This window comes from Boleophthalmus pectinirostris, unplaced genomic scaffold, assembly GCF_026225935.1.
Source record: "Boleophthalmus pectinirostris isolate CB_2022bp ecotype Guang Dong unplaced genomic scaffold, ASM2622593v1 HiC_scaffold_1, whole genome shotgun sequence".
Taxonomy (NCBI): Eukaryota; Metazoa; Chordata; class Actinopteri; order Gobiiformes; family Gobiidae; genus Boleophthalmus; species Boleophthalmus pectinirostris.
In genome coordinates this window covers 39,693,896-39,710,040 of record NW_026570970.1, presented here as the reverse complement: position 1 = coordinate 39,710,040, position 16,145 = coordinate 39,693,896, and the positions used below count along the sequence as shown (strand labels likewise).

The 16,145-nt window shown below is 42.1% G+C and overlaps 1 protein-coding gene and 1 long non-coding RNA gene across 6 annotated transcripts in view; one reads left to right on the top strand and one right to left on the bottom strand.

Moving 5' to 3' along the window:
* The first annotated feature begins 1,734 nt into the window (after nucleotides 1-1,734).
* Nucleotides 1,735-16,145, top strand: part of si:dkey-230p4.1 (trichohyalin) — a 31,556-nt gene continuing 17,145 nt past the window's right edge. The window contains exons 1-14 of one of the 4 annotated variants that reach the window (XM_055153363.1): nucleotides 1,765-1,872; nucleotides 2,447-2,579; nucleotides 4,932-5,098; nucleotides 5,205-5,327; nucleotides 5,736-5,813; nucleotides 6,667-6,737; nucleotides 10,767-10,932; nucleotides 11,194-11,300; nucleotides 12,270-12,623; nucleotides 13,700-13,769; nucleotides 14,516-14,629; nucleotides 15,514-15,767; nucleotides 15,838-15,966; nucleotides 16,037-16,115. In XM_055153363.1, the coding sequence (XP_055009338.1) occupies nucleotides 4,952-5,098; nucleotides 5,205-5,327; nucleotides 5,736-5,813; nucleotides 6,667-6,737; nucleotides 10,767-10,932; nucleotides 11,194-11,300; nucleotides 12,270-12,623; nucleotides 13,700-13,769; nucleotides 14,516-14,629; nucleotides 15,514-15,767; nucleotides 15,838-15,966; nucleotides 16,037-16,115 (1,692 nt within the window). In that variant the 5' untranslated portion in view covers nucleotides 1,765-1,872; nucleotides 2,447-2,579; nucleotides 4,932-4,951. Of the gene's footprint in view, nucleotides 1,873-2,446; nucleotides 2,580-4,931; nucleotides 5,099-5,204; nucleotides 5,328-5,735; nucleotides 5,814-6,666; nucleotides 6,738-10,766; nucleotides 10,933-11,193; nucleotides 11,301-12,269; nucleotides 12,624-13,663; nucleotides 13,770-14,515; nucleotides 14,630-15,513; nucleotides 15,768-15,837; nucleotides 15,967-16,036; nucleotides 16,116-16,145 lie in introns of all 4 variants that reach the window. The other 3 variants (XM_055153356.1, XM_055153368.1, XM_055153360.1) reach the window with 3 other exon arrangements.
* On the bottom strand, nucleotides 7,306-9,502 carry LOC129408905 (uncharacterized). 2 transcript variants are annotated; one of them, XR_008632166.1, is made up of 4 exons: nucleotides 9,209-9,502; nucleotides 8,362-8,511; nucleotides 7,771-7,975; nucleotides 7,306-7,720 (listed from the first exon to the last, which is right to left on the bottom strand). It is a non-coding gene; the product is annotated as an uncharacterized LOC129408905 (long non-coding RNA). The 2 variants fall into 2 exon arrangements; XR_008632165.1 differs by having other exon boundaries at nucleotides 7,306-7,975; nucleotides 9,209-9,500.

Below are 16,145 nucleotides of genomic sequence, written 5' to 3'. Positions count from 1 at the left end.
GTGTGTTGAGAGTGTGACGAGAGTGTGTCGAGAGTGTGACGAGAGTGTGACGAGAGTGTGACGAGAGTGTGTCGAGAGTGTGACGAGAGTGTGTCGAGAGTGTGAGAGTGAGAGAGTGTGCGAGAGTGTGTCGAGAGAGTGTGTCGAGAGTGTGACGAGAGTGTGTCGAGAGTGTGTCGAGAGTGTGTCGAGAGTGTGTCGAGAGTGTGACGAGAGTGTGTCGAGAGTGTGTGACGAGAGTGTGACGAGAGTGTGTCGAGAGTGTGACGAGAGTGTGTCGAGAGTGTGACGAGAGTGTGTCGAGAGTGTGTCGAGAGTGTGACGAGAGTGTGTCGAGAGTGTGTCGAGAGTGTGACGAGAGTGTGACGAGAGTGTGTCGAGAGTGAGCGCTCTGAAGAGTCGGCGCGGGTATCATCATCATCATAAAAGACACACGTGTACGGCTCTACTGTGACTGCGGCTCTGTCACTGCTCTGACATGTGTGTCTCCATCCTCCTCTTATTGTGAAAGACAAACTGTCCACACTCACGCTTACTTTACGCCCCGAGGAGAGAGGAGGAGAGGGAGCATGCACATGACAGAACAAGAAGATAGATGAAAAAGAGGAGACAGCAGGAGAGAGAGCAGGTGAGAGGAGGAGAGAGATAGGAGAGGAGAGAGAGCGAGAGACCTTGCACATGATAGAAGAGTGAAGGAGAGAAGGAGAGAGGAGGCCTCTATCAGAGAAAATCAGCTCCTTTCTCCTCTCTCCTCTCAGTTCTATTCTATTCTATAGAATGTACAAACATTATACAGAACAGAATATGAATGAGAGGTCTCTTTTATACAAACACATAAAAGAGACTGCACTGGTCACATGACTTTTAAACTCAAATCAATTCTCAAATCTTCTCCATTGTCCCAGAGGAACATTTGTCTTGATCAAAGTGTTGACATCTGCAAAACACACATAAGAACAATACAGACATGACCTACACTGTTTGAAATACACAAGTTCAGCTCAAAAATACTCATAATATTATAAATAGATATAAGATATCTATAAATATAAATAGATAAATAATAACAAATACACTGTAAGTGACAGTTATACTCCACAAACTGAACACAGCTGATGTGTGTCATCAGAATCTTTCTCAGATATATGGAAATAATAGACTGGGACAAGATGGTGTTTAAGAGGAGAGAAGATGCTATAGAGACAACATTTATTTTGTGGCTGTACCGGTTTATCAAAGCCTGATCCCATCAGATCTCAGAAGCTCAGCAGGGCTGGGCCTGGTCAGTACTTGGATGGGAGACACTGGGAAAATCAGGTGCCACAGGAGGGTGCCACTGGCAAAAACTGTTGTTGTGTCCTTAGGCAAGACACTTCACCCACATTTGCTAGTATGAAAGTGGTGTGTGTGTTGGTGGTGGTCAGTTGGGCTGATGGTGCAGATTGGCAGCTGTGCTTCTGTCAGACTTCCCCATGGCAGCTGTGGCTACAGTAGCAGCTGAACACCACTGAGTGTTGAGTGAATGAACTGTACATGTGTGCTTCATTTGCCTCCACCTGGACGTTCTGATGACAAAGGAGTTAAAAAACTCCATCGACCTTTGCTCTATCTGCTGTTCCTCTAATAATTATGGGTTCAAAAATGTAATAGGTCTGCCGCCATGTGTGGACAGCAGGGGGCAGTATTTACACACACACACACACACACACGTACGGGCGCGGGTATATGACGTCACGTCCGGTCGCGGGTGAAAGGTGAGTTTGAACTGTGCAGTCGAGTGTTTTGCTCTGATGGATCATGTGGTGCTGCGAGAGGCTCACAGTGCTCGGCTCGTGGCGGTGAGGAGCGGCTCTCTGTCGGACACACTCACAGGTCAGTGCGCCTCTGGAGCCACTTTGCTCCGGTTAGTTTCACTCTCTGGTTTCTGACTTTTCCTTGAAACTTCTCTTGAACTTTGGATCAACTTGCCCTTAAAATTATGTTGAACAGTAGTTGTAAATACACAAGCCTTATGCTTTTTATGCCGCTTTTCTGACGCTAACAATGCTAGTGGTTAACAGCAGTCGCAGCCCGGTAACGGTTCGGCTCTGGCTCTGTCGCTCTCACAGGTTTAAAGGTTCAGATTATTACAGGATTTAATGATCAGATTATTCTAAAGCCCCAGAATGAACTGGGCAGCAGTATAGCCTTTCAGACTATGGTGGCACGCGTTTGCTTTTATATCAGACATTTTCTCTCATAGAATCTGTTTCATGTTAGTATTTCATGTTTAAGGCGAGGTACTGCAGGCGAAAAGGGGAAAAATCTTACATTTACAGATAGGCTTGAATTTCAGTTTCAGTTTGAGCAGTTCTTATTCAGTTTACTCACATAAATGTTAGAAAATGTGTTACACGTTCTTTGTCATCATGTAATGTTCAAAATAAACATGTGCATTTGTGAACAGGTAGAAGAGAGGTGTCATGATGATAAAGTGAAAAGTGAAAATGTGGCAGTGGATGGTCAGTGTGTGGAACAGTTTGAGCTCACTGCTGTGGTGTCCAGCGGAGCGGGATGTGTGCTCTGTAAAGGACCTGTGTGTAAGATTTTAGACATGTTCAGATCACATACTGTATAGCTTTTACTAATAACAACTGTAATACTGAGTTATGTCAAAGTACATTTGACACATTCATATATTTTTCTCATTCTGACTGGGTTTGGTGAAATAGTACCTGTGGTCAGTATTTATCAGAGATCACAGTTAAGTGTCTGTTAAGTTTGTGAAGAAAAATAGAAAACAAAATTTGGAAAATACAGGCAGTACTACCTGTGTCATCAAATTATATAAAATCTCTCAAAAATTCAGAGACAATTTATGCACAGGTTAACATTGATTTAACTAAATAAAAGTACTGTCATTTGTTTTTATCAGTCAAATCATAAATATTGTGTAATTTAGAAAGGATTTAGCCCTTGTTTAGGTAACATACCTCATCATATGTCATATTTGCTCACTGTATCCAACCTAAAGTTAAATTATAACCTTCTCCAAAATTACAAAAAAATATAAATATAATGACGTAACTGTGTTTCAGAGAAATAACTAATCTAACATGTCATATGCACTTTAATTACAAAAACATTGGGCATAATATCCCATTCTTTTATCTTATAATTTCGTTCTCAAGACAAATATTCAATCAGAAAGCAGAATGAGCCTCACTTGAGTCTCTTATTTGGGTTGCCAGTTTCAGTGGTCACTCCCCAAACCCCAGAACTTGCAGTCAGTCATGAGTCAGTGCTAGTGCAGCCTCTGCAGCTCAGGGAGGGAATTCTGGAGGTTCTGAGCTTCACGTGAGTCCCGGTCTGTCCATATACTAAGAAAAAATATTATTATTTTATTATTATTTATTACAAAATGACAAAATATACTGTAACCATTGTAAGCATAATTTAGCAAATACATTTTGTAAATGAGACACCCCTGAAGCCAGCCTTGGTTTATAAATGGAGCTCATAGCAATTCAAATACAGACAATACATTTTACAAATTACTGACACATACTGTTCTCTACTTATTTAATTCATTCCTAAAACACCTTCCCTATTTCTACAAGAGACCAAGAGTCAAAATGTTTACATTCAACGCTCTTAGGATTTTACAGATAAGGTATAAAAGGTATAAAATCATGGGACGTGGCTGTGTCCTCTGCCTGCAGGTTAAAGCACTGTCCACACAGGTTCAGTTGTGATTGTAAGTTTTTGTTTTTTTTTCAACCATAAGAGTACAGGTTACATACAGTTGTCTTTTTTTCCCCGTCCAATTGCACAAGCACAGTGTAATAAAATACAAGCATCAACAATATACGTGTACAAAAATAATAACAGGATTTTTTTTTCTTTTATAAAGAACATCCTCATCCCAACCCATCTCAGCTCATCATTTAAACCACATACATAGCGCCACCAATTAGATATTAAATATTCCAAATTACAGAAACAACACATTACAATTACAACTACAACTACATCAGGTAGGTACTGGTACATTCATATTGGTAACACTCGCAAATAAAAAAAATAAGAAATAAAGCATCGCCATACCTGGAAAAATCTATCTGTACATCCCCTTAATGTATATTTATTTTTTTCAAGTTTTAGAAATACCACCATATCTTTAAGCCATATCGAAAAAGAAGGACATTTGTCAGATTTCCAGTGTAATAGCAGTATACGTCTTGCAATTAGAGAAGTAAATGCAGTAATATCCCTTTGTGTAGAAGTCAGAGGTATTGAGGAGTCAGTGATCCCAAATATGGCAATGAGAGGACAAGACTGTAGGTTTGCTCCAAGAACAGTTGATATAGTGATAAAATAATTAGACCAATAACTATGAAGATTATGGCAAAGAAAAAACATGTGGCTAAGGTGACAAGGAGAGCCTTTACACTTTTCACATTTGTCTTCAGTTTCTGGTACATTTCAAGGAGTCTTGATTTTGAAAAATGCACCTGATGTGCTCGGCTTGGTCTTATCCAATTCAAAGTTTTACAAGAAGTAGTGGACCGTATTCTACCAATCATCCCAGAGATCCTCACTCAGTTGTATTCCCAACTCTCTTTCCCAAGTATTCTTGATTCTAAAGCTTGACTGGTCATTTAATGTCAGAATAAAGTCATACATTTTTGATATCAGTCCTTTCTGATGCGGATTATGTGAAAGTCATTTTTCCCAGGACTGTGTAGGAGGAACAATGGGGAAAGAAGGAAAACACTTACAAACAAAATTACAACATACAGGTCTTTTAACTGGTCTTTCTGAGATATGTCTTGCCCAAGGAGTATGCATTGAAGGCAGCAGGATTGTACCACCAACTTTTGGATTAGACAGAAAAAGAGCAGAAGTTATAAGGGAATGAGCTGAAGTAAAGAAGTGCACCTTTGTTCCAGCATAAAGGCAGACCACAGATATGCACATGGAGGCGGAGGCTGTGATTGGCTGGCAGCAAGAGAGGGCGGAGCTCCAGAGAGAGGTGTGCCGCCTTCAGGTGGCGCTGGCTGAGACCCGGGCCCACAAGGACGAGCTGGAGTCGAAGACCAAGGCCCTGGGCCAGCGGGTCAGTGGGCCTTCATCTCTCTGCACTGTTCACATGATAAACTATGCATAAGTCTATGGTTCATATGCACATGTGTGTGTCTTGTGTGTGTGTCTTGTGTGTGCAGCTGCTGCAGAGCATGTCGCTACTCCCCCTGGAGGAGGAGCACAGGGACTGCAGGAGGAAGATGAGGGAGTGTCGGGAGAGAGAGGCGCGCCAGGCTCTGCACATCCACCGGCTACAGAACAAGGTCTGCTCCATCATCACAGTGCTCCCTCATCTTAAAATACTCCCTCTTTAAAGCTCATTTAACAGCTTTAGACTATTTCACTAAAGTATGTTTTTTTATTATTTTGCCTAGTTTCTTCTACTTTTTCTATATAGGTGAACTGTATAACTTTCTAGCTGGACACAGGTTGCAGATATGACATACGTAGAGATATTCCTGTTTCCCAATTTTCTCTTGTGACCAATAGTTGTGACCAAAAGTCTCTCTCTCTCTCCTTCTTTCCTCCAACCCTAACCCTAACTTGTCTAAACTGCACAATAGTTAGGATTAGACTAATACAAATAGACAATGATGCATCTGTTCTGTTAAATCAATGTTTTATCTGTAGCAAAATGTGTTGGTTGTGCATGTGCCGCTGTGTGTCCTCAGGTGGTGGAGTACAGAGACAGAGCTCAACATCTGGAGGTCCAGGTCCAGCAGGAGCAGACTCAGCTGGTCAGCACAGAGGTCAGACCCTGTCCCCTGTAAACCGCTCCCTTACATGCGCTCGATCATAGACTGCATGAACATAGCTAACTCGCTAGCTGGTGCTTTCCGTGAGCATGGCTGCCGTTCTGGTTCCGTCGACCCTGGCTCCAATTCACTTTCTATTGTAAAACCGTGGCCACTCTCTATCTAACTGCTGCTGTCAGGCTCGTCAGTTTGGTCTATTCATATTAACCCACTTTTTTCACTACTTTGTTCCTAAATCAAGATATGAACATTAATAACAGACAAATCATGCAGCTTCTTTTCCTGAGGTTGCTCCAACAATTTGATTGACAGTGCTGCTAAGTGCCCAATCCCTGTTAAACCAGGAGTTTGGAAGGAGCTTCAGCAGCCTTGCTCCATGTTGGCTCTTTAGTTGCTATAATACTCACGGTCAGAATTCCAAATATGGATCTTGGCTCCTGATTAGCCGCAGTTTTACAGTCTATGCGTCTGAAGCTACTTTCGTGCACATTCTGGTCGGGTTTAGAAATGGAACAGGTCTTTCCTGGTCTTGTCTTGAGCAGGTGTCCCCTGTAGCCATGGGGCAATAAACAATAATAATTTTATCATGATAAAAAGGCTGGGGACACTGGGGCGGACAATAATTAATTATGGTACATTTTGTATAATTGTGTATAACTCCCCAGTCTGTCATCAGAGTGTGAGTTATTCTAATATTTTATTTCATATTGTCTCATGACTAGCCCCCAAATATTGTGTATTTATTTATATGATTAAAAAAAACAAAAAAAAACAAAACAAAACAATTGCACACAGACACACCTACATCAGATCACGCTCTTCTTTAACTCTGAGGTGTGCCCTGCAGCAGAGACTCCGGGACCAGCACAGCCACTCTCTGGAGAGTGCCCTCATCAGGCTGGAGGAGGAACAGCAAAGGTGTGTGTCCCTATTACGTCACACAGAACATGCACGCTTTTGAATGTACCCCTCACTTTGGCTGTGTCCCAATTCGAGGGCTGCAGCCTCCGAAGGCTGTGAAGGCTGGGTCCTTCGTCGGCCGCGAAGGCTGCAGCCCTTGAACTGGCCTCCGCGGACCGCCAGGCCGTTGCGGAAATGGGACAGGTCTAGACCTCGGAGCCGCTCCCCTGTCGCCTAGCAACCGAGGGACGCTGCTAGCGCTAATGCTAATGCTAACACGCTCCGCGCAGATTCCACACACGGATCAGTAAAAAGACGCACAGGTCATCAAACTGTCGGATTTTGTGACCAAATTATTTTAATAATTCGCATCCAAATCTTATGGCCAAAACCGAAAATGTATGTTTAACTTTTGCAAAACAAAACGGCTATATTTAAGGGATACATTTTAAATAGACTAAATTATCTTAAAATTAAAAAAACTGTGATGAGATATGCATTACTAAATATTATCATTATTAAGGATTTTTATATTGACCAGGGATTACATTTATACAGTCAGTTTGTAAAGAAAGAAAGACATCTCTCCTGAGAAAAGATGATTTATTAAACAATCCAAGGAACTTCTGGAAATACTTTATCATAATATGAAGTCAAATATTAAACCCATTACACACACTCTGCATTAACAAGTTAGTACAAACAGCTGTATGTCAGTAAATCTCATTGTGTTCCCTTTTTGCTGAAGCAAGTGACAATCAAAAATGAACAAATTATCTTTGCCAGATATGGTCATGTGGAATACCACAGCTTATCTGCAGTACAATAGTACATTCTTATAGTACATGTAATTAGTTACTATCAAAAGAGACACCAAATAAATGGCACATTTCGCCATAAATCAAATGTCAGTACAGGCTGAAAAACATTCAGAAACACTTATGAGCAGATGTTTTCATTTCTGTCTCACACACTTGTTCAGATCATATGAGACTCTGGACCTGCTCCTCAGAGACTCTGGACATGGACAGTGGAGACATGGACAGTGGACATGGACAGTGGAGACATGGACAGTGGAGACATGGACAGTGGAGACATGGACAGTGGAGACATGGACATTGGAGACATGGACAGTGGAGACATGGACAGTGGACTTGGACCACTCAGTGTGATGTGTCTCTCGTCTTCTGGAGGAGGAAGAGCAGAATGGTTGTTGCGTCTGATTGATTCAAAGTTCTGTCCTGTAGAGTGAAAACCTGTAATGACACACACATTAAGAACACAAAACTATTAGAGGAAAGTAAGTTTCAAAGAGCATGCAGCCCCAAAGAACACCTGGACTCCCTCCGCACTATTTACATTTATTATTATTTATTTATACGCAAGGGAGTGAGAAAAACAATTTCGATTCTTTATATGTTTTTTGTATGAAGAATTGACAATAAACTATTTTAACGTTGAACTTAAACTTTGATGTACATTCAGATTCAAAGGCAGTTTATATCTGAAACAGCTAAATGAATAGAGGAATCCCACACATTTGAGAAATGCATATTTTCACAATTTAAATCATAATTTCAACATGAGCATGATTCATTTGCAGCTCTTATTAGTACAATTTTCAATGTAACATGCCCCATACCTAATCGTTGGCAGGAGTCTGGGTCAGCACCTCCAGCTCAGCGTTGGCTTTACTTTGTCATCTGCATTTGACCCATTTTATGAATCACAAGCATCTTGTCAGCCAACAGTTCTGTGGCCCCTGCAGTGTGTCGCGTCCTCATACAGGAGGCTGCAGATGAGAAAAGAAAATTCATGTAAAACAGATTTCTCATTGTTATAACATTAGATGTGACAGACCTAACAGACACAGTCAGGTCGTATCTACACCAGGTCGTATCTACACCAGTGTCTGCACAAATCTGTTAAACGAGCCTCATGTCCATCATAAATCTGACCTGTCCAGGCAGGATATTATATACTCTTCACTTTACAAACATGCACGGATTGTTAAAAGCAGATAATGTATTCCCTGAATGAAATGCACACGTTGGAGGCATATATTATGTGATTTACAAGTAAATATGAGCTTTGATAGAGTCAGACTGAGTCTTTTTTCAGCTGAATGTATGAAATAATGTGTGTTTTCATCTTAACTCCGAGCTACACTGACCAACTGTTTACATGTTTACACTGTCCGTGAAAACGTGGAGTTTTCTCCTCGTAGCTTCTTTAAATCACTCTGTGAGCTTCTTTTCCCCTAACAGTAAAAACATGATGAGTGTTTGATGGAAATGTGTCCAAATATGAAAGTTTGAGCGGACTTTTCATCGCATTAGCTGCACATTACTAGGCAAACTTTAGCTCAAAACTCCGCGGTTCACGCAGTTAAAAACAAACTTATTTGACAGTTTTGTGGGACTTATGGTCGTATTTTACGTTTACAGTTGTGTTAGTAATGATTTCCTAAAGTTAAAAGTGTTACTCACATGTTTTTCTCCGCTCTCGGGACCGGCTTTTTGCTCCGTGTTTTCGAACATCTGACTGCCGCCGCGCGGTGCATGCTGGGATACTGAAGGCTGCGAAGGATACTCGGATGTGTCCTCCGTTCGCGGCCCCATTTCCATGGAAACGAGGCCGGTTTTAGGGCTGCATTTGAAGGCTGCATGACATAAAAATGAAATGGGACAGGCCTTCTTTCACCGGAAGTGACGTATGCGGCCTTAAAACCAGCCTTCGGAGGCTGCAGCCCTCGAATTGGGACACAGCCTTTCTGTTTTCACTAGACTAAAGTGCACAGGTTAGACCACATTTCACTAAAACACAGCTAACACATCTAAGATTTACAGTTTTACTACAAATCTTGCCTATTTTTTCCTAGTTTTTCTTATTTTGGTAATGATTATAATTTTACTTCCTGTTTGGACCAAAGCATTATTAAATGACACACTAGTTTTGATTAGTACAAATCAATGACAACACATTTATTGTGTTAAATGAAGGTTTGAACTGTCAGAAAACGTCCTTCCTTTTGCATTAATGGTCTCTGCGTTTTAGACGGGCTTTTTCATGTTGATAACAACTCAGCGCTACCTTCTGTATTTTTGTACTTTTCCACAAACTGCCACTGCCAAACTGTAAAACTATGATAATTATTGACTGCAGGTTCTGTTCTACCGAACCCAGTCAGACTTAGAAAAACATGAAAGCAGTCACATGTACCCCCTTGTGTTAAATGTTAAATAAATTTATAGAATAGAATAGAATAGTAGTGCAGGTAGTAAAAAGCTCTGTCTTTGTTCTGTTTTGTCATATAGTTACTGATATTTTGCAGTGGTATCATGGGGGGAGTGTTGTACATGTATGTGTATAGCAGAATGTTCATCAGTTACCATGGTGATACAATTAGCAAACACAGGCAAAAAAGTTTAAAATAATCTGAAACTCAAACACAAATCACCTATTGTAGTTCCAACCTAGTCAACTCTTCAGATTGTGTTAAAATAAAGTTTAGATTAAAGTCTGAAACGAAGCCTCAGACACAGCAGTGCCTAAAGTTACCACCATACCCCCAGGAAATGTTGATGACATCAGCTGCAAAGTATTACTGTACTAATAGTAGTCAGGTGTAAGTCGGGGGACTCCGACTTGTAGCTTGGGAGCTACCAGTAGCTCTCCACCCCCTTCCAAGCAGCTCTCCAAGGTATTTCTGAATTCTATGTATAGTGCACAATTAGTAACATTTGATTAATTACCGTTGTAATTGTATCGTTTTAATGTCTAACTTGGTGCATCAATAAATGGATAATGGTTTATGTTTTATGAGAATCTAACTGTTCCCCATCGAAAGTTTGCTGTGGCTCTTATATTTACTCAGTTTCTTTGCGACTGCTGAAATTGGTAGCATGCTGCCATTTTTGTTTTGTAAAGGTAGGTAACTGGAGAAAAAAGGCTGGAGACCCCTGGTATAAGTCATATATGTGTCTGGTGATGTCCATTTTTCTTGTTTTCATAAATGGCTGACCATGTCCTAACTGTGCGTCTCAGATCCCAGGCTTTGGCACATACCAACGCTCTACTCCGAGAGGAACTCAGCCAATCAGAGCAGAGCAATGCCACCCTAAGGGAGGACCTGGAGAAGCTGACGGCTGATTGGTCCAAAGCAGTAAATGAGGCGGAGCACTGGGAGGCTGATTGGCAGACGCAGAAGGAGGTGTGCAGATGTGAAATACTGCTTTAAACCATACTTTTATTTCATTATTCATAAGAGAGGCTGCTAGTCTTCCTGGGATTGAGCCACCATCAGAATGCTCTCCTGCCCCTATGTGTCCTCCCTGTGTGTCCCTGTGTGTCCCTGTGTGTCCCTGTGTGTCCCTGTGTGTCCCTGTGTGTCCCTGTGTGTCCTGTGTGTCTGTGTGTCCTAGTGTCACTGTGTATTGTCGTGTGTTTTCTTAACCATGCATTTGTGTTACAGAGCAGTGAACTGGTCCGGACTCACCACCAGGGTGCGCTGCTGTCCCTGTGGAGGGCTGTGGTCCTGCTCAAGCGTCAGTGGCACTCGCTCAGGACGGTCTCAGACAGGTATGTGCCTGGGCGGTAAACTCTGACTTTGTTAAATTTGAGACCTGCTCTATGAAGCTGGCTGAAGTTATCCTGGATAAGTGTCTCTCCCCCGAATAGACTAACCCGGATATGTGTCCCTGGATAAAAGGTGCTACGAAACTGCTTAACAACTCCTTTTAACCCTGGATTTTCTGAATGAAACCATGCGTGTTCAGCGAGCAGGGGCCAGGGTCAACTCAAATTTGAATTCATGATTGATAAAGCAGATGAAACAACACATTACCACAACACATTATACAACATGATATATGTTGTATACAACATGATAGGCCTATTTAAAGTGATAGTATATAGTGATAGTATGTAATATAAATATAATATTATATAATAATAATTATTATATATATATAATATAAATATATAAAAATAAATAAATTGTGTTACATACTGGGGGCTGGGGGCTTTAATGTAATACAGTGATTAAATTGGTTCCATCTAGATGTAGCCTGTGAATTTAATGTGCTTAAATATTGTTGTTGTTTGATTGATTAATTGGTTGCTTTATTGTCATTGAATGAGAAAACAAAGAAATGACACTTCTCTGTGGTGTACACAGACAGAGGGAGCTTTTATCAGATATGAGTGAACCTCTGCACACCAGGTGCTTGTTCAGTGTTCAGCGTTTGGATTCTTGTCTGTGATTTGTCAAAGATTAGATTCTTTGGAACAGTGGGAGCTGCTCTAAACATGAAAACACAATTAAAACACCAGTACGCTGTACGCTGTACGCTGTACTCTGTACTCCAGCCTTACTCAGTGAAGTGGGTTTGGTCAAAGTGACTGGGATTCATATACGCTGTGTCATGAATAATGTGTACATTTTTGATTCATTCATGGGTTAACATGATAACTTGTTTCATTCTCATCTGTCCTGGTATTTCCTAACCCTAATGTGACTTGTAGATGATTCTGTTGTGTTCTGTGCAGGGACCTGTGGCAGCTGAGAGCGGACTTGTCTCGTCTGTCCACGTCAGTGCTGTCCTCTTGTAACTCACTCACTCTCAACCAGAGCTCCTTACTACCTGCTCTTGTGTCCCTGTCTGCTGTTCAGGCCCCTGCTGCCACCTCTTCCCCCCATGTCCTCACTCCCTCTGCTCCCTCTGCTTTGCCCCCCCCTACTCTGTCCTCCACCGTGGTGGCAGACTCCTCTCCCCCTCCCCGCCCTGTGTCCCCTGTCTCGGTGTCCTCCGTCTCACTGGGGACATTCCATTTGGACGAGCTGAGCCCTGCTGAAGGTGCACAGGTCCAGGAGGACTGTGAGTTAAAGAAGCTGAAGGAGGAGTAAGTGTGCTGGAGGGACTGGCTGGGACTATATAATAATGCATTATTCTTATATTGCACTTTTCTAGACACTCAAAGTCGCTTTACAATTTGGTGCATTATCCATTCACTCCACACTTGGTGATGGTAAGCTACTATTGTAGCCACTGCTGCCCTGGGGCAGACTGACAGATGCGAGGCTGCCATTCTGTGCCATCTGACCATCACCATCACTTACGCTCACACCACTTTCATCCTAGACAATGTGGATGAAGTGTTTTGCCTAAGACACAATGGCAGGTTTTGCCACTGGTGTGGGAACACCCCACACACTGTCCAGGAGTGGTTCAGTGTAAAGAAGCTTTCAGCGATGTCCATCTGGATGCTGATTTTGCAAAACTTTCTGCTCCATCCAGAAGCCAGTTTACATTTAAAAGAACTCCTATGATCCTCTGTGTGGGTGCACTGGTGTGTGTGTGTGTGTGTGTGTGTGAGTGCACCGGTGTGTGTGTGGGTGCACCGGTGTGTGTGTGGGTGGGTAAGTGGTTCTTTGATGTAAAGCACTTTGAGTGGCTTGAAGGTGGAAAAGCGCTATATAAAAATGTGACCATCTACCATGGGTTGTTAGAGCAAGGTATTTTCTCTGTAGAACTCCTCCCTTTGGGACTAGACTTGGTTAACTCAGAGTAAAATAAATCCCAGCCAGTACCATCAAATGTAAAATGGCTTCTATATGGAGCTGATGTGTCCAAATGACCATAGATGCAGCATTTTCGAGATTAGAAGTGGAAGGTTGGCAGTTCAATACCAGCTCCAACTGTCTAATAGTACTAATCACTTTTCCTGTGTTGAAGTAGTGTGTCAGATCTGGCCTCTATTTACTGTGCACTAGTATATATAGCATGCTAGTCTTCCTGGGGTCCTTATAATATTATAATATAATAATATAATGATATACATTTTGAAATGATCCAAAGCCAGGGGCATGTTTCGATATGCTGATTCCACTTTGTCCACCTGTTGTGTTTTCCCTGTCCCTTCCTGCTCTTGTGCTGGTGTAGCCTGAACAGCACCTCCTTGTGTCTGCTGGAGCACAGGCAGGAGTGTGCCAGACTGAGAGAAGCCCAGTCCAACCTGCAGGCTGTGAGTGCCGCGCTGCAAGGCCTGGTGAGGGCACTTTTAGCACAGACATCTCATTACTGTGTATCTTATAAATACTTGTGATTCATACAGTTCAGAATGGCTGTGAGCATTAACATTTGAGAGAAGTCTTAGATATGAACAGCTAAACTCATGGAAGAATCATGTTTGTAAAGGTCTAAACTTCATGTGAGTGGGCTTTGGATGTTAGATGTAAGTCCTATATTATGCAAAACTTAATAATGTGAGCTTTTAGCCACGGTATAATGCTACTATTCTCCTCAAAACAGACCTGTTATGTTTCATTCACACATGTTTGAATAACCCTTTATTCTTATTCTGTCTGGATCTCTAAAGCTCAAAATGCTCTGTTCCACTTTGCATGTATTGGTAGTTTTAAAGTTTAGATTGAACAGATTTACTCTTCAGTATTTGTGAAGTGAAGTAGTTTCGATGAGGCTAATGAGGCCAAAGCTATAGCTGTTACTTCAACATCTGTCAATTCCAAATTATAAAATCATTCTAATAAAGGTGTAAGGAGTTAAAACACAATGGAGCATTTCGTGTATTACCACTGAATGTCTTCAGAAGATGAAAGGTGGATTGTTTTCAGTTTAAGAAAAGAACAACCTAAATATGCAAGATTTGTGTGGTCAACTTATGAATGAAACAAAACATTATAAAATGTAATGCAATTATAGGTTGTTTAAGTTTTGGCCTACCATGAAGAGGCCTGCCATCTTTAACCAGACCACCTCTGCTGCTGTTTTCAGACCCTCTTTCAGAGTTGCCTGTCATGTCCTGTCTCCTCTGAGGATCTGTCCTCTCTGCTGGGAGTCATCAGTCAGACAGAGAGCGCCCTCCAACGGAACCAGCACCAAGTGCAGGTAAGACACAGTATTCTCTTCTCACAGTATTCTGTCTTTCCACGGTCCCAAACTAAGGTTCATAATGTTATTTAAGTATGGAGGGTCTACGTGATGACCTCACGCAGTCACTATTTGCCCTTGCATTTTACCATTTATCTTGTGTTTTGGCCCCTTTCAACTCCTCATATTTGATTCAAAATCATCCAGTTTTTCTCTTTTCTGTCATTGCTCTTCACATATGTCACTCATCTAGTTTTTGATATATAAAAATCAAATAGAATACATTTTTTCCATTGACTTCTTTTGTAACGAACTCCCGCAACTGGATATGTTACTTAACTCTTCTACAGGACATACAAATAACCACAAGATGAAAAAAGTGTCTCTTATGTTCACATCTACATAAAAAACTTCTACTAAAAACCTTCCACTAATTCAACAGCAACACTGTAACTCTAAGTCCAAACATTTTTCACTTAACCATTTAGCTGTGCTGCTTTCACACCTCAGACTTTAATACAGACCTTTGCCTCAGTCACAGCTGACACTGGTAGAACTGATGCTATGAGCAGATGTCACCAAACGCCATAAGTCTGTAGGTAATCTAGGGTTTGAATCTCACTCAGCACGTGCACTTGAATCATGCGTGTTGTTCTTGACAGATGGCACCAGTCAAACTTAATTGTGTGAGCAGAGAAACCTGGTTCAAACATAAAGCTTCAAAAGTTTGTCCTGTCCTGTGTAAGCAGTAGATCACACATTAGGGAAACTAAAGGCCATTGGTTTGAGACCAGACCCTGGCACTTTGACATTTGCACTGTCACTCGAAATGTGTTTAGTTGTTTATATTGTTCTAATTTTCACTAGTAATGAGTATATTGATGAGTGTGGTTGTGTCCTAGGCTCTGGAGCAGCTTGTCCATGGGCTGGAAGAGGAGCGGAGCATTCTGCAGACAGAGCTCACACAGAGGGAGGAGGAGAGGAGTGCTTTGGAGGCCTCTCTCACACGCCTGCAGTCAAAGCGCACACAGAGGGAGGAGGAGAGGAGTGCTTTGGAGGCCTCTCTCACACGCCTGCAGACAGAGCTCACACAGAGGGAGGAGGAGAGAGCTCTCACACTGCAGACTCTCCGTGAGACCCAGGACCACCTCCAGAGGTTTAACTGCATGCCTTTTTTCCTTGTTGAGTATTCTTATTCAGACTCTGATGTGTTTGTGCTCTGTCAGGGAGCAGGAGGACAGCACAGCCCTGCGCTCAGAGGTCCAGGAGCTACAGAGGGATAGAGACCGGCTGAGGACAGAGAAGGAGGAAGAGGAGAGGAGGAGACGGACTCTGGAAGAGCAGGTTCAGCAGAGGTACAGGCACTGACCCCTCACATCCACTTGTTAGATTCTTGTCTGTCACTTAAACTCTGGTCTGTTTCAGGGTAGAACAGGAGCTCCTGGAGAAGGTGCAGCTGACAGAGAGGGAGAGCCAACAGAGCCAGGAGATCCACAGTCTCACGGTCAGACTGCGTGTGTTCTGGTTTAGCCCT